The sequence below is a fragment of the Martes martes genome, assembly GCF_963455335.1.
Source record: "Martes martes genome assembly, chromosome: 13".
NCBI lineage: Eukaryota > Metazoa > Chordata > Mammalia > Carnivora > Mustelidae > Martes > Martes martes.
The window spans coordinates 84946459-84970296 of record NC_137901.1 but is presented as its reverse complement, the minus strand read 5'-3'; the positions used below and the strand labels follow the sequence as shown (position 1 = coordinate 84970296).

At 48.6% G+C, this 23838-nt stretch overlaps 2 protein-coding genes across 3 annotated transcripts in view; one reads left to right on the top strand and one right to left on the bottom strand.

Annotated features, from left to right (window-relative positions):
• Nucleotides 1-5620, top strand: part of TCTN1 (tectonic family member 1) — a gene marked incomplete at its 5' end in the record, with an annotated part of 29623 nt that extends 24003 nt beyond the window's left edge. The window contains 4 exon segments of the mRNA XM_080821337.1: nt 477-615; nt 1845-2007; nt 3994-4119; nt 4539-5620. Of these exon segments, the coding sequence (XP_080677463.1) occupies nt 477-615; nt 1845-2007; nt 3994-4119; nt 4539-4682 (572 nt within the window). The 3' untranslated portion in view covers nt 4683-5620.
• HVCN1 (hydrogen voltage gated channel 1) overlaps nt 4174-23838 on the bottom strand; it is a 35661-nt gene continuing 15996 nt past the window's right edge. For both annotated transcript variants that reach the window (XM_080821338.1, XM_080821339.1), the window contains exons 4-8: nt 16122-16400; nt 11620-11724; nt 8657-8888; nt 6341-6453; nt 4174-6001 (exon numbers count right to left, since the gene is read on the bottom strand). In XM_080821338.1, the coding sequence (XP_080677464.1) occupies nt 5936-6001; nt 6341-6453; nt 8657-8888; nt 11620-11724; nt 16122-16400 (795 nt within the window). In that variant the 3' untranslated portion in view covers nt 4174-5935. The remainder of the gene's footprint in view (nt 6002-6340; nt 6454-8656; nt 8889-11619; nt 11725-16121; nt 16401-23838) is intronic.

Sequence of the window (23838 nt, the reverse complement as noted above, 5' to 3'; positions counted from 1 at the left end):
TTTATTTATTTGAGAGAGAGAGATGACAAGTAGGCAGAGAGGCAGGCAGAGAGAGAGGGGGAAGCAGGCTCCCTGCCGAGCAGAGAGCCCGATGCGGGGCTAGATCCCAGGACCCTGAGATCACGACCCGGGCCGAAGGCAGAGGCTTAACCCACTGAGCCACCCAGGTGCCCCGACAGACTTTTAGATATATTTAATTACACACGCAAGCAGAAACTCTTAAATTTAGTCATTTGGAAAACTTGGAATGATTTTGGAGGAACAGTTTCTGAGGATTTTTCTTCTGAGAATCGACTCAAGGAAAATAGAACTAACTCTTTTTTGCTCTGCCCTGGGAAATAACTGTCAAGATCACAGAGGCCCAGAGAAGGGATATTTGGGTTTCAGTCATGTCTCATGTCACACACCTGTCACCATGGTCTGAGAATCAGACTGCTTTAGTCCTGGGTGATAGTCCCTTAACTTTCTGTGAATATCTGGGATTATTCAGACCATGAACAGATTCGGACAACTTACTATTCTTCGTAGCCTAGCCGAGCAAGACTGCTTCGCAGTGGAGGGGATCCGGGCCCCAGTATTATTTGGTTACGACATGCAGTCTGGCTGTAAACTAAGGTAAGAGAAGAACTTGCTGCTTTTGGAACTTGTCTGAGTTGATCAAATCTCCGTATCAGCCAGCGAGCACCTGTGAAAGCCATGGTGTGACCCGTTAGCTCTAGTGACTGTACTTGTGTTTTCTAATTGTAATTTTCACAACCATAAACCATTTGTTGTGATTGAGAGGGAAACTGTTGCAATCATTTTTCCAGTCACATGTGGCAGGGTACAAATCCCAAGGCTTTTGTGGGTTTTAAGGTTGCACAGCATTTGAGGTCACAGTAAAAATACTTCGCTTGAAAGTCCTTCCAGTATTTCTGAATTTTAATATACGTATTGCAACAAACCCAAGGAGAAGAAGCCTGAACGTGTCCTCTGTTTTTATCTTTTTCCTATCAAGCGCATATATAGTGTCAAATGTCAAACAGCCCTGCATGGCTTGTAAAGACGCCAGCTCCTACCCTCATTTCTCCCACTCTGCAGGCGATCACTTGCAACCCCATAGCTGATTTTTTTGGAAATTTACTGCCAAATCTGTCAATAACCTATATGTAATACTACTTCCTAACACTTTGGTTTTTTTTTTTTTTTTTTTTTTTAACACTTTGGTTTTATGAATTGCTGAGTTCTCACTATGGAAGACGAGGATTTGTCTCTTTCCCCTTTCTTCCCCTACCCTACCACGCACTCACTTCCCATCCCTAGGTCCCCCCAGGGTAATTACATCATTGTTTTGTTAGACTAACAGACACCATTTACATTATTCGTTCTGATCCGTTTAGACCAGTATTTCTCAGAAGGTGTTCCTTGGATTACATTTCCAAAGAGTCAGTAGGGATATGTCTGTTGTCCAATTAATGGTGTTTGAGGAACACCAGATTGAAGTTAAAAACACAATTCCTTACTATAAGGACTTCTCAGAGCCTTTAATATGGTGAGCCTTTAATATATGAGCCTTAAATATGGTGTGCTTCAGGAGGGACATAGGAATGCAATATTTCCCAAACTTTTGGCCACAGAACTCTCCTTGTACAGAGGCTCTCAATGGAACACAGTTTGGGAAACACTGTTTTGTTTCTCCCTGGCCAACCAGGATTTCTGAGTTAGAGATTTGGCTTCTGTCAAATAATCCATTTGGAGAGAGAGAATAAGGCAACTGGTGAGGGCTTGCGTGTTGTTGAGGCCTGTGAGAGCTGTTAGAATGAACAACCTCCCCATTCCACTGACCTCTTTTTCCTTCCCAAAAGACTGCCCAAAGCCATGACGTGCCAGCTCGCAGTGCGGAGAGTGAAGAGCCTCCTGCAGGGCCAAGGCTTCCCGGACTATGTGGCCCCTTTCGGGAATTCCCAGGCCCAGGATGTGCTGGACTGGGTACCCGTCCACTTCATCACCCAGGCATCCCACGTGAAGGTAAAGGGGAAGTTGAAGGCCACCTGTGAGTTGTCTCTCCTCCTCCCACTGCTCCTCCGCCCCCCAGGGTTGGGGGGGGGCAGGTAGAGGCAGCTGGGGGAGCCACCTGTTGAGGCAGCGGGTGGCTCTGGGCAGGAACCCGGGCTTTGTTATCAGATGGGCCTGGGTCTTGAAAACTGATTTTGCCCTTTGTTAGATCTCTTGCCTTTGAGGCTTCGAGCCGTTTCTTCGTCTGTGAAATAGGGAGTGAGATCTATAGTATCAGCCGCATGTGGTTGTTGAGTTCAAGGAGGTAACATCTGTGGGGCCTCGGGGTCGCTCCAAACATAGGGATTCACCACCGTCCTGACTGTTCCTGTGAGCATTGGTGTGACATGAGGCATCGTCATGAGACAGAGGAGTGTGAGGACTGTGGCAAGAAGTGAGACTCCTCCTGTCGGCATCCCTGTCCCAGCCATTGTTCCCTGGTCTATAAAGGCAGCCCACACGTGAGAGCTTTCAATTCCAAAGTTCCCCGGAGAGTTTAATGGAAGTTGACATCCTACAAAGAGGTTCCTGATCACACGTGATTCCTCTGCCCACCTTTTTCTTTTGTCTCAACCGTCAGAGTGTGGGTGGTGCGCTCTCCGGCTTATCCTTTAATCGCCCAGCTTTTGCTGGTGGCAGCTTCTCAGGCCTCTCATTATCTGCTTAGCATATTTATAGCCAGGGGACAATGGGGGTGAGCACTCGCCCTCAAGCTCCGATCCCGCCCTCCTCCTGAGTCCCCAGCAGAGCCCGGTGATGACTCAGTCCCTGCTGTTCAGCTGCTCAATCTTGGCTCAGTTCTGCGGCCTCCGTGAAGCCGGCGCCTGGCTTCTGGCTTCTCAGAGATGGGTGAAGACATTGTTGCTCCCCCCCTCAGAAGGGAAAACAGGCTGGGAGGAGAGGCAGCGCAGACATGTGCATTGTCAGGGTCTGTGCTGGTGCAGGGAGCTCAGAGGCCTGCAGCGGGTTTCGCACCTACCTTGCAGGAAACTCAGGGGGCAGTGGCCCCCGAGCCTGCGCCAGGCCCCGCGTCTGCTGGCTGCGTGTTGCCTCTTCTAATAACAGATCCTCACAGACTTTTTCAGCCTGCAACCTTCCTAAAAGGCAGTTCCCAGCTAAGGAGTTCCATCCGTGCCTTTTTGGCAGGAACCAAATTTAGCAGGCTTGCTAGCTTTTCATGCCCTGAAGAGGCATATTTTAAAAAGCTTGTTTTTGTGGGAAAATTTAAAACATACACAGAAGTAGAACATTACAGTAGAATTCCTTCTACCTGTCATGCAGCTTCAGTGGTTGTCACATTTGCCAACAAACACGATGTAAAGGCCCGGAAAAGGTTGGGAAGGCCCCCGCCCCCGTGGCCACTCTTCCCGGGACAGAGGCCTCAGGCCCGCTCCCACATCTCCAACCTGCTCCGATCACATGGAGAATTCAGAGTTCGTATCTTTTACAGCTCACGGGCTCCACTGTGTGTCATCCCCCCCAACCCTGTGTAACAGCTTAATCGCCAAGTGATGAGGTTAAATAAAGGAAAGCATTTATATTTCTTCTGGATAGCAATTGGGTTTAACTTCTATGACTAATGCCATCCTCTCCCTCCTCCCCACCCAATGCCAGCTTCTCCCGTCAGGAATCTCTGAGCCGGATGAGGTCGGGCTGTTAAGGCCCAAGGTTCCGTGGTTTGGTGTTGGGAGCTCCACAACTTCCATGTAATACTGGCTTCTTCCGAAACAGGAGAGGATGGAAAATGATGCTTTAGGTGTTAAAATATTTTTGGAGCACTGAGTACTTGAAAATATGTGCTCTCAGCTGTTTTTATCTGAACTTCGAGTCTCTTCACTCTCTTGTTCAGAACATTTTGTAATATGTGAAACATTTTATAATTAAAACTCTGAACTGCAGATTAAGTTTGACATGAGGTTGTGTAATGTTCAGATTGATTAATGGGATTTTGTTGTGTAGGATTCTTGCCAGCTCCCCGTGGCTTTGGTGATAGAAGTGAAGTGGACTAAATACGGGTCCTTACTAAACCCACAAGCTAAAATAGTAAATGTGACTGCAAGTCTCCTCTCATTCTCCTTTCCTGAGGTAGGTCTAACTTGGGTTTCAAGGTCTGGGTAAAGATGTGAGTCCAGACAAAACTCAAGTGTGATAATGAAATTTATTTTGTGAGAATTATTGAACTTTAATCTGAATTCTTAAAACAATTCAGCAATCATTTTATTAGAGAAAAAAATCCCACTGACAACAGTTGAATTGACACTAGCATTCTTGTTCAGATTTGATCTTTAAAATTCTTTGAAAATGGAGTTGTGACTGACACTGGTGGGTTAGGACAACCTAGGGAAAAACTCGCACCCCAGTGAGCGGCGGAGGAGCCCTCCGCATGCCTTGGAGAGGCACCAACGGTGCTGGGGCCGAAGGGAATCAGCCTGTCCCCGCTTTGTTACCCTGAGCACGTGAGCGCACACTGGAAGGCAGGGCTTGCAACACTCTTTTCATTACAGACCAACTCAGGAAATGAGAGGACGGTTCTCATTTCCACTGCGGTTACTTTTGTGGACGCATCTGCACCTGCCGAGGCAGGCTTCAGAGCTCGGCCAACCATCAACGCCAAGCTGCCGTTTAATTTCTTCTTTCCGTTTGTTTGACGTAAGTTGCTAATCGCCTCTAGAATCGCGTGCTGTAGGGCCTGGACTCCTTGGAGACATCCTGGTATTCTACCTCTGACCCATGGGGTTACCTTATGACCACACACTACCCCTCTGCCCTCACTCCCCTCCTTTTGGAAATTTTATTCTCCTCGGTTGGACCTTAGAACGGGGCACCGTCTAGTCTTGGTGATTTCCAGTCCCGTCAGCACGCGTAGGTCACGTGCGGAAACCAAATTGCACCTTTGGGAAGACGGTAGAGGGCCCAGACCCGGAAGTAGAGCAGGTGTCGAGGGTTTGTCTGGTTTATGCATCCTCTGCTTCAGTGTGAGTTATTTTTAAAATACTCATTGTTTGTAGTTCAGGTTTCCTTTTCAGGTCCCATGGAAATGAGTACAAAAATAGCAAAATATTATATATAAAATCATGCAAGTAGAGGACTCGGCCTCATGAGGGGCTCTTCCCCCCAGCGTCATCTTCATTCTGTGCAGTCTCGGGGCTGATTGCTGTTTCAGTGGCAGGCACCGGAGCCCTCCCTGTGGTGCGCTGTACGGGCTGCCACAGAGCAGTTCCAAGCAGTGGATGCTGGAAAGAAGAGGGTAGGAGGGCCCAAGGGAAGGAGTTTCTTTTATATGTTAATTGTACAGTAATTGAGAAAAATGTTGTCAGGAGGTAGAACAAGGTAGAGCCAGTTAGAAGCTGGAGGCTGCAGAGGAGGGGGCTGGGTACCTGAGAACACGCTCTCTGGTGGAATCTGCACGAAGAGGAGCTGTTTAGAACAGCTTAAGACGATAAGACTTTTCTAGAATGGGCTGGTAGCTAAGGTAGCTTCCTTTTCTCTTTTGTCTTTCAGAATGCTCATATGAAAGGATGCCTTGGTTCCTCATACATGCGAAATGTGAAAAAGTATATTTGATGAGATTAAATTTTATATACAACTTCGTAGTTTTCCAGCTTTGTTGTTCATTTTCAAGCAACAGTCAGGAGTTCAATGTGGGAAAATATAGTTTGTGATACATTGTGATACGGGGTGAGCATGGGATGGGAAGCTCTCGGTCATGCCAAGACAGAGCAAGCCTTCCCACAGACTCTCCCTCCCAGCCCCCAAAACCCGAGCTGGGTGGGGTGAGGCAAAAGCATCAAACCAGACCTCTCCCCAAAATGGCCCCGGGGGGGGGGGTGGCTGTCTTTGTCATCAGAGGTACACACCCGTCAGGCAGGGGTCTTCTCTTTGGGATGGAGCAGGCACACGTCTAGTTGACCTCAGGAAGGAGTCCGTTCTGCCTCAATAGCTTGTTCAGTCTTTCAATTTCTCGTTCCTATCATTACAAAGGCAGATACATAACTCAGTTTACCTGCTGCACCTTGCCAGGGATGTGGCAACCATTCAGTGGGCCCCAAGGATGCAAAACTGAATGAACGCTTCGCTCCTGGTGGGCCAGCGGACCTGCCACAGTCATCTGGGGTCCCCTGGGGGGCAGCAGTGACAGGAGGTCCTCAGGGAGGGGCACCTAGCACAGCTGTGGGGAAGGAGGCGATGCCTAATCTGAAAGGACAAGGAAGACTGAGCCAAGGGCAGTGTCCGAGCAAGGACCTGGCAGGGAGAAGCACCGTGCTGAAGGCAAACAGATGGCATTTTCCCAAAAGTGTCTTCTTACCTTTTCAGAGCAGCTGAATTCAAGGTGTTGGATCTTGGCGGCCAACTGTATATTTATCTGCTTTAACCTCAGCAGCTGCCGTTCTGAACGTGTCTTAACTGAGATAATTATTCCTGTAAAATAATTGAGGGTCTCAGTGATACAGGTTTGTGATTTAACCACTTGAAAAGAAACCTCTGTCTTCCTTCTGAGTGTGTACAGTTGGGCAGAATGGTGGCAGACAAAACAGTCCATCACTTAAAGGCATTAGAACCAGGAAGGTCAAATTTTTCATTTTTGAGCTCCTCACTAACCAGCAGGGAAATAGTTCCCTCCAGCTCACATGGGCTAAGAAATCCTTTATTGGTTACTTGACCAGATGAGTGTTAAACTCCCTCGCACAGAGCTTGTTCACGACAGCACTGCCGCCGAGCTGTGAGATTGCCACTTTTGGCCTCCCACAGGCACAGCCAGTTGAGTTTAGCTATCAGGTGAACAACTAAGGCTTGGCCAACAGAGGGGACATCAGCCTTGTCTGATGGCTCCCACATGCCCACGTCACAGTGGGGACGTGGCCTCAAAAGAACGTGCAGCAACTGGGGATGTTCCGTGCCTTCCAAGTAAGAGTGACCATGTCTGGACTTGGTGGGCGTGAGGCCCAGGAGCACTGGCCCCTTGTCGCTGGCATTCTTGGTTGTCTGAGTCCAACTGAAGCCTGTGTTGCTTTTTTAGACCTCTCATGTCCTGCCACGGAATTTGATGGCAGTGCAACAGTGGGCATTAGGCAGTCCTGTGGCCTGCCACCATCCAGACCAAGAAAATGAACAAATCTCAGGGATTTGGTTTTATCTGCAAAAGCAAATCTCACCGTGGTGTGATACAAGAGTAAAGGGTGGTAATTGTGTTCATGAGTCGTTCACCGTAATGGTTTATCTACCTCCATGGTACATAACCTTTGCACAGAGCATTTTTCTATTAAGTGAGTAATCAATTAACATAAGCATATTCAATAGTAAGTGAAAAACTTCCTTTATTTCCCTTGACATAGAGCCCAAATGAATATTCTTTTTTTTTTTTTTTTTTTTTTTTTTTTTTAAAGATTTTATTTATTTATTTGTCAGAGAGAGTACACACAAGTAGGCAGAGAGGCAGGCAGAGGCAGCGAGAGAAGCAGGCTCCCTGCCGAGCAAGGAGCCCGATGTGGGACTCGATCCCAGGACCCTGGGATCATGACCTGAGCCGAAGGCAGCGGCTTAACCAACTGCGCCACCCAGGCGTCCCCCAAATGAATATTCTTAATGGGCTTTCATGAGTAGATCTACACTGGCTCCTAAAGCCATGGGGAGCCCCCGGTGCCCATGGGCAGAGCCCCTCACCCAGTCCTGCGTCGGACACGTGACACTCCTGCCAGCAGGTAAGGCTGGGACAGGACCCACTGCGCTGCCAAGTGAAGGAGCGCCGTGTCAGAGGACAGGCCTGCCTCACTCGCTCACTGGCAATGACTGAGCCTGTCGTGCTGGGCCCTTGTCTAGGGATTCCCAAGCCAGCTGGACACCCAAATCACCGGGTAGCGCTTCAAAAATAGACACCCTGTGAACGGTCTACAACAGACTTCCAGAAGCACTGGAGGTGACTCTCATGGGGTGGGTTCACAGCATTTGGGCACCTCTGACTAGGGTTCGTTCCCCAAGAGCTGAGCAGTTAATGGCAGAAACATGGCTTCTCAGACACGGAGCCTCCCCGCACCACGAGGGTGTGTGTGAGGAACAGGACCTCCACCATTTCCCCAAGAGCGTTCTCTACAGCCAGAGTCTACGACAGGTTAACAGGTGTTATTTCCCCGGAAGTGTCTACGTGGTCAATTTGGGGAACTCGGCGTTCTGTCTTCCTCAGAGCCCACAAGTGCTCCGACTTCCTCGAAGGAGCAGAATCTAGTGTCCAGCATTTCTCAGCTTACATCACCCCTTCTGGATGGTGCCCTTCCCAGGGGGTATGGGATTCGGTAGAACATTCTTCAGGAAACACCAAATTAAAAACAAAAGTATTCTGGGAATCAAGCTGGAGGGACTTAATCAAAGCTTAGTCTGACCCTTTCTACAAATATCTTCTAATAATCATGAGAACGAGGCCTAATGGAGAAAAGTGGTTCCTCTTAAAGCATCTGTAACTTGTGTAAATTTATAGCCACAGAGGCAGCGGTGGGACACCGAATCAGACCACTTCATTTTTCCCTAGAAAACACTAGCCAGGAAGAGGAGGAACCATGACCTCTGGGTCCACTCCCAGGCTCTGCCCAGCCAGCTGTCCCTCTGTGGCCTGGGAGGACAGGGGACATACCGTTGATGATCCGGGCCACCCGCCATAGCCGGAGCAGAATCAGCAGGCCAAGAGCCTCAAACTGGTGCTTCTGGAACAGGAGGATAAAGTCGAGGATGAAGGAAACCACCACCACAATGGCGTCCAGGATTTCAAACTTGTGGTGAAAGAACTCCATGCGGAAGACAAATAATTTAAAAAAAATCTCCATCATAAAGAAGGTCAGGATGGCAAAGCTCATGTAGTGGAAGACCTGGAGAGGACAGAAGAGGCACAGTGAGAATGACGCAGGGCTGCCCACAGGCCAGGGCAGCGCACACACGTGCTGGGCTGCAGAGCACCTGCTCGGCACCACAGAGCGAATGCACTTGACCCATCCCAAACTGGGGCTGTTCTCTGACTGCGGCCACAGCTGGGACACCACAGACAAGGGCTCTGCTCCGCCCTCTGAAGGGCAGTTGGGCAATGGCAGGTTTGAAAACCACCGTGCCCTTCGGCCCAGTAATTCCAAATGCTAGTATTTCATCCCACAGCTCTGCTCACACGGGCACAAAGGCATGTTGTAGGGATCTTTGCTGTAGCATCATTTGCAGACATAAGATTTTCTACCTTGTTCATAGAATAGAAATTCTATTGGAAGGCACTTGTCAAATGCATTACAGTCCCTCCATACGGAGCACTATGCAATTGTTAAAGACCAAGGCTGACTCCTAGGTATTGACTAAAAATGATTACTTAGGTAGATGGTAATTGAGGAGGGTTCCTGGATCTTGATTTAGAAATACTAGCTCTTGGGGCACCTGGGTGGCTCAGTGGGTTAAGCCTCTGCCTTCTGCTCGGGTCATGATCTCAGGGTCGTAGGATCAAGCCCCACATCGTGCTCTCTGCTCGGCAGGGAGCCTGCTTCCTCCTCTCTCTCTGCCTGCCTCTCTGCCTACTTGTGTTCTCTCTCTGTCAAATAAAATCTTTATAAAAAAAGAAATACTAGCTCTCAGTAAAGTAACCATTTCCATTCTAGGACAGGGAGAGTACAAAGGCAGCTGGGACATTAGCTGGGGCCAGAAAGCAAGGAAATGCTCAAAGACTACGTAGTCATCTTAAAAGGATAGAGCAGTCAGTCTGAAGAGACAGTGACGAAATTTAGTAGGACAATTTGGACCCTGAACAGAATGACTATGATTGTAATACAATGAATAAAAAAAAAAATTCATGAGTCCTTGGTGATACATACAGAGATGGGAAAAAAGGAAAGCTCTTCTATATATGTATAAAACCAACAAAACCACCCACCTACCAGATGTAGAACGAATGCCAGAAATCTCAGTTCGCATCCCCCAGTGTACTCACTGACTTGGGCAGTGACCGTCAGGTGGATGCGAACTGGGGAAGAGGATCTTTGCACAGCAAATTCTAACTGCAAAGGCAAAGTGGCCCTGGACAGTGGAATAGCTCACACTTTCTGCCTTCGGTGATGCCGGCGAGTATCCCTGGAGTGACATGCCATGCCGTAAAGAAAACAGCCCACTAGCTAAGTGCTCTTGCTAACGGAGCCTCTGGACCTAACCTCTGGTACACAGGGAATAAGGGAACGAGTTGAAGGACCTCTGGGGAAACAGACAAATCCAGAACGTGGGACACCCTATGAGATGACTGGCTGGACTCAGTGGGGAAAGAAGGCGGGAGAGTGACGCCTGGGTGACTCAGTCGGTTAAGCATCTGCCCTCGGCTCAGGTCCATGATCCCAGGCTCCTAGGGATGGAGTCCCACATCAGGCTCCTTGCTCGGCAGGGAGCCCACCTCTCCCTCTGCCTGCTGTGCCTGCTGCTCCCCCTGTTTGTGCTCTCTCTCTCTCTCTGACAAATAAAACCGGAAAAGAAAAAAGAGGTGGGAGGACTCTTCTAAATTAAAAGAGCCTGAGGAGATATAACCAAGTATCGTACCAGAAGTCTGGATTCTAGTTTGGGGGAAAAAAAAATTATAACATATTTTTGGGACAAATGAGGAAATTTGAATATAAGCTGCTCATTATGGAATTACTGATACTTTTTTAGGGGTGATAATTTTTTAGGGGCGATTATGGTTCTGTAGGAGAATGACCTTATTCTTAGGCATATCGAAGTATTTGTGTCCTGATGTCTAACTTACCTTCAAATGGTTGAAAATACATGGGTGTGTTTATGGATATATAGAGAGGTAAAGCAAATGTAGCAAAAAATGTATTTGTCATTTTTCATAAAAAAAGTTGAGGAAAAAGGCATAAGACAGCCACCTGAGTGGCTCAGATGGTTAAGCGTCTGCCTTTGGCTCATGATCCTGGGCGGTGGCGGGGGCTGGGGGGGTGTCCCTGCTCAGCACGGAGCCTGCTTCTCCCTCTGCCCCTCCCCTCTGCTTGTGCTCTCTCTCTCTCTCAAAAAAAAAAAAAAAATCTTAAAAGACAGTACAGCAGGTATGTCACTGATCATGTTAAAAGTAGAGGGAGAGGAAAAATATTCACCCATCCGTGGAAGGCCTCGGGCTGGCCACAGAGGAAGAGCCAGCAGCTGCCTTGGGAAGCCTGCACAAATGTCTGGGATGGGCTCAGGCAGCAGCTGTGAGTTGGGGAATAAACAGTGGGCAGACCTCCAGCATAGGGACCACGTCAGAATGTTGACAGGCCGAGAAATAGCTCATCTGCCACTAAAGATGGGACAGTATCCCTTTCCTGGTCAGACCCTCCCTCTAGAAGCAGTGACGACGCCTCAGCTCAGCGGTCTAGCACCACTCGAGATTCGAGCCATCGAGTGAAATGAGGTTTCCTGCTTATAGTAAGTGCTTGTCTATAATTTGGAAAGAAGACATCTTCTCTGCTCTTTGGTTAGAAGCACCCAATCAACTCTGTTAAGGACTTGGTACTCCCAGAAGGGTGCTCTCTGCACCCCCCCCCCCGCTCCGCCCACCTCCGGAAAGACACAAGTGAAGGTATTAACGGGCTGCTGGCCCCCTACTTTGGCAGCGTAGTCATTCTTGTCAAGTTCGATGATCTTCAGGTCCAGAATGAGCTCAGCAAGTACCAGGAGGGCATCCAGAATGACCAGGCAGATGATGATAACCTACAGACCAAGGGAAGGAGCGAGAAACCGTGAGACCTAAAAAGGGACCCTCCTTCCATCTTTAAGAGCCGGAAACATCTAGGGAAAACCACTGGGTGAAGATGCCAGGGATGGGAGGCCGCTGCCCACAGCTGCGCACCTTCCAGGCCTGTTGGCTCCCCGGGGCAGTGCCTGTCCTCCCAGATCTGCTCTGCCTGGCTCACTGAGTGACAGTCACCACTGGTCCTCCATATTCATTCATTGTTTCTCAGCATCTCTCAAGCCAAACTGCTAATTCCTAGATGGCAAAAAAATTTTTTTTAAGTTTTAATTTTCCTATTTCTAGAGGTTTTCTTGCCAGGGTACACCCAGAACAGATGCTCAATAGATAATTAAAAAGATCCGCCTCAGAGATCTGAGTCATGGAAGTCCCTCCAGGGACTGCCTTCCTTGAGGCAGTTGGATTAAGCGACATCCACCGTCCACGTAACAGGCTCATCGGGGGGGTGATGGGCAGATGGTGGGGACAGGGTGCCGGGAGTGTGCGCTCTCACCGACATTGGGGAACCCAGCGCGGCAGAGGTGGTGAAGACGCTGCTGGGGGCCCTAATGGCAGGGTGGTGGAAATGGCAATGGGAGGAACCCCAACAGTGTGTGACCCCTCTCGTCCCTTGGGAATTCTGAACCCCCACTGCCTCCCTCAGGACCCTGCTTCCTCCATCTGACACGCTCAGGTGGATTCAATGGGATCATCTGCTGTTTTCTCGCCAGTGCCAGCACCTTCAGGTGAACCGAACAGGCCTTGGCAAAAATGGACTAGTAAACCTCCTGCCCACTTCAGCCCATAGCTAATCACTTCAGTAATTAAAGCGTTCGAGGACGTGGTTTACTGTGAAAACTGCACGGCAAAGTAATGACGTTTTCACACAAATCCAACTTCAGTAGCTCAATAAAGATTCAAGCCTCCGGCGGGTGGTTTTTCCTTTTTCTTTCTTCCTTCATCTTTGGTTTTATTTTAGAGCTAACAGGACATGAGAGCTCATCTGGTCTAAAACCAAGGCACAGAGACATCAAAAACAGTGAATATTTAGCCATAAAAAGGAAGGAGCCCTGGGGCGCCTGGGTGGCTCAATGGGTTAAAGCCTCTGCCTTCGGCTCAGGTCATCATCTCAGGGTCCTGGGATCAAGCCCTGCATCAGGCTCTCTGCTCAGCAGGGAGCCTGCTTCCCCCCACCACCACCCTGCCTGCCTCTCTGTCTACCTGTGATCTGTCAAATAAATAAATAAAATCTTAAAAAAAAAAAAAAAAGGAGCCCCTGCCACACACCACCGCAGGAGTGTGCAGCAAAGCCACGAGGGCGAGAGCAGCAGCCAGGCCCAGAGCAGGTGAATCCGTAGCCACAGCAGATCAGCGGTGTCTGGGCTCTACTGTTTGATGGGTACCGGATCTCCTTTTGGGATGACGGAAGCATGCTGGAAAAGACAGTGGTGCTGGCTGCACGGCATGTGGACGTGCCACATAAATGCCGCTGAATTACTGACTTTACAACGACCAACTTTATATGAGTTCTTCAGTTAAGTAGAGCCCGACAGACTGATCCAAGGTCACAAAACTACAATGCCTGGGTCCCAGTCCTGGCCTCCGTCAACGAATTCCCAGACCCTGAATGGGCCACTTCACGAGGCAGTGCTGTTTCGGAGGGGAATCACGTCACAAAGAGAAATGCCGAGAATTCAGGGAAGCTGGTTAGTTCCGCATCCAGAAGGGGCGAAGGGGGCCGGGCCCAGCAGGAGCAGGCCGTGGTGTGGCGCCCCGGCTAGGGGCCTGCTCCCGTGTTACCCTCCCCGACCCTGCGCACACCTCTCAAGGCCGATGAGCCTCCCGTGGGAACGCTAAGCTTCGACGTCCTCTTGGAGAAAATGGGGCTGACCACATTTTCCTCCCTCGAATGACAGCAGGAGCCTGACCTGAGGTAATGTGTGATGGGTGCTTAGTAGAGGGCCCCGCAGTAGTGAGCAGGTAATGAAGTGAAGCTCCTTGACCTTCACGACTGTCCTCCCCCGGCTCAGCTACGCTGTCCACCCACGGATTCGACAGAGGCCCAACTCGCCCCGTATTCCCTCCCGTGCTTGTACCATCCCGTGTGAGAAGTGATGGCAATTAACTGTATACCAGGCCACCTAGGCTCCTTCGAACCATGGGAACAGGTAGAGACAATGTATCCGAGAAAGGGATTCCAGAATCCTCTCGCGTGCTGATACTACTGGCTGAGATCAAAGCCCTGAACGGGTGTCCCCACTCCATGCTGGTCTCCCTGAGCCCCTCCACAAATCCAGTCATGTCACTCCCTCCACCCACACACTTAGACTTTCCGTGGCCGCCCAGTGCCCACAGAAGACCTTCTAGCACCTCCTCTCTTACCAAGTTCTCCCTCTACTCGCTGCACGTAAGCCATATGGACCCTTCTCGATTCTAGGAGTGCGGCAGATCCTCTCCTATCTTGGGCCCTTTGCAAACACAGTCTCTCTGCCTGGAAAGTTCCTCCCTTCACCATTCACAGGGTTACCCCAGCCCCGCCTTCAGGTGTCAGATGAAATGTCGCCTCCTCCACCACATGTCCTCTGACACCCAGTCCTAGGTCACGTGTTCCTCTACCCCCAGGATCTCTCAGAGCCCCCTTCTGTCTCCCTACAGAGGGCTTCTCTTCACTTGCAACCAGCATCAGTCTGGGGGATGGTTCCTGGAGTGCCTGCCTCTCCACAGACCACCGGTCCTCTGAGAGTAAGGACAGGGGCGTACCCCATGCTTGCTGCTCTGTGCTCCACCGCCTCCCCCCTGCAAAAGTGTTCAAGAAGGAACTGTCCAGTGAATAACTAAGCATCTCTGCTTATGTTTCAACGGTCGGGCTGCTGCTTCTCCAGTAGGACTGTCCTTAGAGGTCCTGGCTCAGCGGGCAGCCCTAGGGCCCAGTCAGGAGCCGAAGGACCTCCCAGAGCAGGGAGACCTAGGGTTCCCCTTGCAGCTGGAAGGAAACTGGCTCCTTCTGCTTCTGAAATTGAGGGTTTGGGATTTCAACCCCAACAACTTAATATCACGTTTCCTCTCCTGTCACAGCCACAGAGGAACGCATTGAGCTGTGAGGCCTGCTGGGGAGTTTGGCCTGTTTCATTTCTCTAAGCTACACGAAAGCGAGAAAAAGACCAAAATTAAAAAAAAAAATTTTTTTTTCTATTTTACCCTGGAACAAAGTCAACCATGGGAGAGGCAAGGGCTGTTTCTGTTTCCAGAGGGGAAGTCAGCTCTAGGGAGGCACTGGTTTATTTCGGTTTAGGACACCTGCCACAGGGTCCCCAGAATGGCTCCATTACGGGACCTGGGCTGACAAGGGGCCACGTGCTTCCCTAGTGTCCTGGGCCTCCTGCCTTCTCCTGGGGCCCTCAGAACAGGCTTCCAGACACCTGCCCACTTCAGGGCTGGGGGCTGAGACAGGACCCACCAGACTCAGCCTGCATTTGTCCTTCAAAGTCAGAAGATGCTGACAAACACTGAACCCTTTGCTGTTCTTTGAAGTCCGTGTGTCCCTCTCGTGTTCTCCCCTCAGCGCACCCGGAGGTCAGCAGTGGGCTACACCAGGCAGATCACTCCACAAAATAGGAGACCGAAGCCCCCATGGTGATAAGTCTGGGAGGCACAGGACCCTCTTGGCTTTGTTCAACTCAGGGCAGACATTCAGTATTGGCCGAATGAACGTAGGACCGTTTTCTCTGCCTCCAATGTCTACCTTTTCATTCACTTTTTGTGTAGGTAGTAAAACCTGCGTAACCTAAAGCTACCGTAACAAAATGTGAACCATTCTGAAGTTGGCATATGGTTCAGGGGCACCAAGCATCCTCACAAGGTGTGCAAGCATCACCACTACATCGTTCTGGAACGTCTTGATGACCCCATGTGGAAACCATTAATCAGGCCCTTGCCTTTCTGCCCTCCCTCCGACTTGGAACCCCCCGTCTGCCGTCCGTCTCTGTGGGTTTGCCTGTGGTGGACATTTCGCATCAACGAACTCAGACAACAGGTGGTCCTGTGTGTCCGGCTTCTCTGAGTGTCCCCTTGTCAACGCTCGTCCCCTCATAGCAGGTGTCACTGCTTCATTCCTCTTCACGGCCGAGTACGGACAGCCTACAGTTTGTTCATTCACTCGTCAGGGGACAGGGCTCGCACTGACTCTGGACCATGACTTTATCCCTGATGGCACGGGGTCTGCCCAGCGCTGGACGGGGCACCTGACACAGGGTGAGGGCTCAGGAGACCGACGTCACACGACCAGGGCGTTGGCAGAGACAGGCCCCCACCCCGGCCTCGTGACTCCTGGATGACGGCTCTGCCCCACCCCAGGCATCTTGGGCCTCTACCCACCTACCTGAAACCTGTGCGAGCTGAAGAGCTTCCTCAATGTGGCCCTGAAGTCGAGGGGGGGCCGGGGCGCGGGGCCGGGGGCCGCCGCCGGGTCGGGGGCTCTGCCCTCCTCCCCGGAGGCCGTTGCCTGTGGCGTCTGCTCCTCGTCCTCCTCGTCCTCCTCATTCTCCCACTTCTTGTAGTTGATGTTCCAGGCGTGGTAGTCGTCGCCGACAACGGTGAAGTGCTTCAAGAACTTGCTCATCCTCTGGGCCGGGGCCGCCCTGGGCCTGCGGGAGCTGGCCTGCAGGAAGGGGAAACAGAGGCAGCGCTGAGGCGGGGAGGCCTCTGAGCCCGTCCCCACCGCTCGGACCTCACGCTGCTCTGGCGGGGAGCAGGGCCCAGGCTGTGGCCAGGCCGCGGGGGTGAAGACAGCCCTGCGGCCCGCGGAGCACCAGGCAAGCGGGGACCGTGAGGTCACGGTGGTTTCTCGTGCTTTTATTTTTGGAATCCAGGGTCCCGGTGCCGGTGAGGCAACAGGAAACCCCAGAACCCATCAGGCCTGTCACTATGGTCTGGTTGGCAATAACCAATGAAATTGGTACCACGGCCCAGTCACAAAATACCCACCACGTGTAAATACCGGAAGAGCGGCCCCATGGTTCAGAGACATCACAACCTGAAAAACCGGAGGTGAGAGTTGGCAGGGCAGGGGTGTGGAAAGCCAAAAGTAAAAGTACCCAGAGTTTCACAGAAAAGTGAGGGCCGCCCCCTTCATGCCGCAGATCAGTTCTTGAAATGTGAGCGGCAAATACATTTTCCTAAGTACAACCAGGGCTGTTTGAGGTGCGTGATGGACAGATGTTTAAAGACAAGTGCCTTGGGGCGCCTGGGTGGCTCAGTGGGTTAAAGCCTCTGCCTTCCGCTCAGATCATGATCTCAGGGTCCTGGGATCGAGTCCCGCATCGGGCTCTCTGCTCGCAGGGAGCCTGCTTCCTCCTCTCTCTCCCTGCCTGCCTCTCTGCCTACTTGTGATCTCTGTGTCAAATAAATAAATAAAATCTTAAAAAAAGAAAAAAAGACAAGTGCCTTTAAAGCAAAAAGCAAATAATCTTCCCTTTGCCCAACTGACCCTACCAGATATCAAATTTCCTATAAAGTTCAATAATGAAAACTTTGGGGTAAGGGTCCGAGAATGGGGACTATGATCAGTGGAACAGGAAAAAAGAGCCCAATCAGACCCATACCCCAGTAGGGCACTGGGTGTGATGGAGGTGGCTGGAGATCAGTGGGAAAAGGCTGGAGAGGCCAAGACACCTGACCTTCATGATAGGAAACAAAAAAACAAAAAACATGAACGAGCCCTACCTCACAACCTACACAGAATAAATTTCAGATGCATTAACTGTAACATATATAAATTTTTTTATAAATAAAAAAAAAATTTAGAAGTCTTAGAACAAAATACAACCAAGTATCATCATGACCTTCAAATAGGGAAAGGTTGCTTAAATAAGACATAAAACAAATGGACAGACTTGATTCATCAAAACTAAAAGCTTTTATATTTCTCTCTTTCTCTCTCTCTCTCACATACACACACACACACACACACACACACACACACACACAAATACCATACACAACCCTAGAAAGACATACCATAGACTGGGTGGGACACACACATATTTGCAATGTACTTAATAGGCATTGTTTAGTTCAGTGTCCAGAATATATAAAGAAATCATACAAATTAAAAAAAAAAGATAACTCCTTTGAAAACTAGGCAACTGTATTAATAGGTAGGTCACCTACAAGGAAACCCGAATGGCAGAGACACAACCTCACCAGGACTCAGGAAAATGTGAGTGGTAAGAATTCTAAAGTCTGTACTAGCAAATACTGGCAAGATGTGACGCAATGGGGGCTCTTGAACACTGAACATAGGAACTGACACCGGCACCACCATTTTGGGAAACAATCTGGCACTGTTCTGTCAAGTCGAAGCTGTGCATCTCTCTCTTCATAATCTAGTGATTCCATCCCTAGAAAGGCTCCAGAGAGAAACACCCCCACATGTGCTCGAATCAGTGGTTTGTTCAAGAATGATCACTGCAAATGTTCACCTAAATGGTGGGAGATGGAGGAAGGAGGGAATGCTACAGGGCCGCTAAAATGAATGAACTGCATTACTAAACGTCACTGATGACATCCACAGCTACCCACTTAGCACCACTGAACACAGCAGGTCACTCCTGCCTTTGCTGGCTTCTAGGATCCCTTACTCTCCTGGTTTTCCTCCCACCCCGACGGTTACTTCTTACCAGTCTCTTTTGCTGGATTCCCTAAGAGGAAGACCTTACATTTAAGTATCAACAGACCGAGGGCTCAGGTATCTCTTTTCCATACTCTGTTCCGGTAGCTTCTCATTCAGAAGCATAGCTTTAAAAGCCATCTGTACATGCATTCTACAGAAACACTATCTCCAATCCCAGTCTCAACTAAGGACATCCACCCTTAGATATCTAAAAGTTATCTTATACCTAGCATGCACGTTCAAAGCAGAATTATTCATTTGACACCCAAAACATCCCCCTCTCAGTTTAGGGCATTTCATTTGTCTAGTTCCTTAGGCCAATAACTTTGGCAACATTCTTTAAAGGTCTCTCTCTTCATTCAGTACTGACCTAGCAGGGGTGCCTGGGTGGCTCAGTGGGTTAAAGCCTCTGCCTTTGGCTCAGGTTGTGATACCGGGGTCCTGGGATCGAGCCCTGCATCAGGCTCTCTGCTCAGCAGGGAGCCTGCTTCCTCCTCTCTCTCTGCCTGCTTCTCTGCCTACTTGTGATCTCTGTCAAATAAATAAATAAAATCTTAAAAAAAAAATTCTGAACTAGCAGTAAATTTCGTTGGCCCTGCCTGTTAACTCCTTTCCAAGTAAGACCACTTCTCCCCGTTATTTCCTGCTATCTCTTGCCTGAATTACTACAGCAGACTCCCACCTCCTCCCAATATCCATTCTCCATCCAGCAACTTGAAAGAACTTTCTCAAATAGAAATGAGATCTCGTCATGCCCTTCCTTAAAACTTGCACATGTGGTGTTTTTTTTTCTTCCCCAGCATACTCAGGCCTTCCTCCCGGAAATGTCTCCCCTCAACCCCAGACAACTGCACAGTTCACACCTTCACTTGGGTCAGGCTTCTCCTCAAAGATCACCTCCGCTGAAACCTGGTCTGGTCGCGCTTCCCCAGCCACACCGTATCCACTTACCCTGCTTCACTTCTTTTTTTTTTTTTTTTAAGATTTTATTTTTAAGTAATCTCTACATCCAACATGGGGCTCACACTCACAACCCTGAGATCAAGAGTCTCATGTTCTGACTAAGCCAGCCAGGTGTCCCTCATTTTTCTTTATTGCATTTATTGGTAACATTATATATGAACTTATTTATCTGTTTATTATCTGCCTACACTCCGCTCACCACCCCCCCCAAGACCCTAAGCTCCATGAGGGAACTTTTTCCATCTTGGGCAAATGGCCTATCCAATGTCTGGCACTTAATACACACTCAAAAACACCCAAATATTTAAATGACGAAATGAATACATAAATGTGGATAGGTCTTTACAAATACGTTGAGGGGCACCTGGCTTGCTCAGTGAGTGTCCGACTCTTGGTTTCAGGTCAGGTCATGATCTCATGGGTCATGAGATTGAGCCTTGCATCGGGCTTTTCACTTAGCAGGGAGTCTACTTAAAGATTCTATCCCTCTGCCCCCTCCTGCACATGGACACACATATTCTCTCTCTCTCGTTCTCTCTCAAATAAATAAATAAATCTTTTTATTGCACTTACTGGTGACATTAGAAAATATATCTGAAAAATATTTTTTTCAAAAATGTACATTATTAGAATATCAGACAATATATTAGAAACATATTTTTCTAATATTTCTAAATTAGAAAAATTAAAAATATGTTGAGTTTAGGGGCACCTGGGTGGCTCAGTTAGTTAAGTGTCTGACTTGATTTTGGCTCAGGTTGTGATTTTAGGGTTGTGAGGCTGAGCCCCACGTGGTGTGGGGCCTGCGTAATATTCTCTCTCCCTCTCCCTTTGCCTCTGCCTATCATCCCCCCAAAAAACATATGTTGAGTTGAAAAGGAAGATATAGAATATGAACATAATACCACTTCCGTAAAAATTTAAAAATACATGCAAAGTATTACTATGTGCTGTTTTGGGAATGTATAAAATGGAAGTGTAAACATACAAAAGAAGGAGATTTCTGCTTCTGGTCATGATAGAGTAACTGGTAGCAGATTAGGGCTCTTGCCATAAAAAATCTATAGAACTGGATACAATGAATGAAATTTAAAGTGGTCTCTGAGAAAAGAGAACCAGACAAGGTGAACCCCCACACTCACCCTGGCTTTCTGCCTAGAGGTACTTTCTGGACTATGGCAGCAAGACTATCGAGCCTCCCTCCCTCAAGAATGTGCCTGGCAAAGTACCTGAGACTAGGAAGCTCTACAGAGAAGGAAATCCAAAAAAAAATCCAACTTTGGCTGAATTCTACACAGCTGAGAAGCTGCCAGAGATGACACAAGGCTGGGTTGGGAGATGCTTGAGTTCCAAACATCCAGAGTAGAGATATCTTGTTGAACACCCTGAGAATTTAGTTGAAATTCCAGAAAGGTCATGCCTTATTAGTATGCATAATCTAGCCCTATAGTAAGAATTACCTTAGACCTGTCCCAAATATACTTAAAAAGAAGCCTTGAAAAGATCAAGCAGGGGTGCCTGAGTGGCTCAGCGGGTTAAAGCCTCTGCCTTCAGCTCAGGTCATGATCCCAGGCTCCTGGGATCGAGCCCCGCATCGGGCTCTCTGCTCCGCATCGGGCTCTCTGCTCCGCAGGGAGCCTGCTTCCTCCTCTCTCTCTGCCTACTTGTGGTCTCTGTCTGTCAAATAAATAAATAAAATCTTAAAAAAAAAAAAAAGAAAGAAAATATCAAGCAGATCCCCAGGTAAACTGACTTCCTGTTGGAACAAAATTCAAATTCTACTAGGGAGGACAACAAAATATACTCAACAATGTAGCATTTATAAATGTATAGCATACAATAAAAAATCGCTAGACAGGGGCATCTGGGTGGCTCAGTTGTTGAGCGTCTGCCTTTGACTCAGGCCATGACCCCAGGGCCTGGAATCAAGCCCCACATCGGGCTCCCTGCCCCACAGGAAGCCTGTTCTCCCTCTTCCGCTCCTCCTGCTTTGTGTTCCCTCTCTTGCTGTGTCTCTGTCAAAAAAATAAAATCTTTAAAAAAAAAAATTACTAGACAAGTGAGGCAGAACACCGTAGCCCATAACGAGAAGAAACACTTAGCTTACCAAAATGGGTGGATAATAGAATCGGCCAACAAAGACTTGTAAATAGCTATTATAAATATGTTCAAGGATTTCAAAGAAAATATGAGCTTAACGAAGGAACATATAGAGAATCTAAAAAGAGAAATGGTAACTGCAAAAAAAAAAAAAAAAATCCAAAGGGGCTCAAAGCTGATTAGATACTATAGAAGAAAAGATCAGTGAACTTAATGACAGAGCAATAGAAAATATCAAGTGGAAACATGGTGAGAAAAAAAGGTAGGGGAAAAAAACCCAGAGCCTTAGGGATAATATCAAGTGGTCTAATATACATATACCCAGGGTATCAAAAGATGAGAGAGACTGGAGCAGAAAAAATTTGGAGAAATAATGGGCTGAAAAAAATTTGAAATCTGACGGAAAAATATAAATATGTAGATCCAAGAAGCTCAATGAACACCAGGGAGGACAAACATAAAAACAAATGGACTGAAAGGAGACACCAAATACAAGATGGTGTTTGCCCTTAGGGAGGGGCAAGGGCTCAGAACCGAAGGAGTCAAAAAGTACTTAAATGCTGGGGCACCTGGGTGGCTCAGTCATTGGGCATCTGCCTTCGGCTCAGGTCATGATCCCAGGGTCCTGGGATCGAGCCCAGCATCAGGTTCCCTGCTCAGTGGGGAGTCTGTTTCTCCCTCTCTCACTCCCCCTGCTTGAGCTCCCTCTCACTGTGTCTCTCTGTGTCAAATAAATTAATAAAATCTTAAAAAAGAAAAAGAAGTACTTGAATGCTATTGACAAACATCTTTTTAAATCACACAAAGATTTGAGGAAAATAGGACAAAATGTTAATAGTTGTCAATTTAGGGTGGTGATTATATAAGTACTTCATAATATCTGCATTTTTTTTTCTAAAAGATTGTATTTACTTATTTGAGAAAGAGAGAGCACAAGAAGGGGAGGTTCAGAGGGAGGGAGAGGAGAGGGAGAAGCAGACTCCTGATGAGCCATGAGCCAGACTCGGGGCTTGACGCAGGGATCATGACCTGAGCCAAAGGCGGATGTTCAACTGACTGAACCACCCAGGTGCCCAGTATTTGTATTCTTTTATATTTTTACACCTTCCAAAGTAAAATAAAATTATCTCTCGGGGCACCTGGGTGGCTCAGTGGGTTAAGCCGCTGCCTTCAGCTCAGGTCATGATCCTAGGGTCCCGGGATCGAGCCCTACATTGGGCTTTCTGCTCAGAAGGGAGCCTGCTTTCCTTCCTCTCTCTGCCTGCCTCTCTGCCTACTTGTGATCTCTGTCTGTCAAATAAATAAATAAATAAAATCTTTAAAAAAAAAATTATCTCTCTCCAACAGAAGGCCTTTGATGCGTACTCAGATTTTTTTCATAATAGGTTTCATGAGCTCAGGAAAGGTTAGAGTCCAAAGAGATGACCTGGTCTGATCTCCCCACTTTCAGAGATGGGAGCACTTCTGAGACGGGCACCCCGGGCTTGCTCAAGGTCTCAGTGCACTTGGGAGTACAGAACTTGAACTCTTTTGCCCTCAGTCCACTGTCCTTTCATCTACTCTATGATGCTTGGACATTTCCAAGCTCCCAGTTTGGGCAAAGGATACCACCTCTCTCAGAAGCCTCCCTGAACCCCAACATTTTCTTAAGTGTCCTGGGGAAGTCCACACTCCAAAGACTGCAGGGCGAGGTTGGAGGTGATGAGTTTGGAGAGGGTAGTGCCCGAAATGCTCCATCTAGGAATCTCACAGTTTGGATTCTAGATGGCCTCCTCTGCCCTGTCTTCTGTACAGTTCAAGTGCATTAGGAGCTCCTGATTTGAGGCTTCCTCAGATACTAAGAGGTCCAAGGAGAACTTATGACCACTGCATAACCTCCTGAGAGTGAACCTTCTGGTTCCTTCTGCATCCATGATCCTGGAGCATGTCTGGCTTTCCCCTCCCCACATACGCTATTCATTTCTTCCTCTTCTACTACCCCAGCCCAAGCCTTCATCCTGTCACCCTGCAGACTGCAATGGCCTCGGGGGGCCTGGGTGGCTCAGTCAGTTAAGCATCTGCCTTCGGCTCAGGTCAGGATCCCAAGGTCCTGGGATCAAGACCTGCATCAGGCTCCCTGGTCATTGGGGAGCCTGCTTCTCCCTCTCCCACTCCCCCTACTTGTGTGTGTGCTCTCTCTGTCAAATAGATAAATACAATCTTTATTTAAAAAAAAAAAAAAAGAAAAGACTGCAAAAGTCTCCTTGTGGATTTCTCTCCCTGGACCCAGTTCTTCCAGTGTGTTCTCCAACCAGTAGCCCAAGCAGGCCTAATAAACCCTCACCCCTGATCTCAGCACCTGATCATATCACTGCCCCCTGAT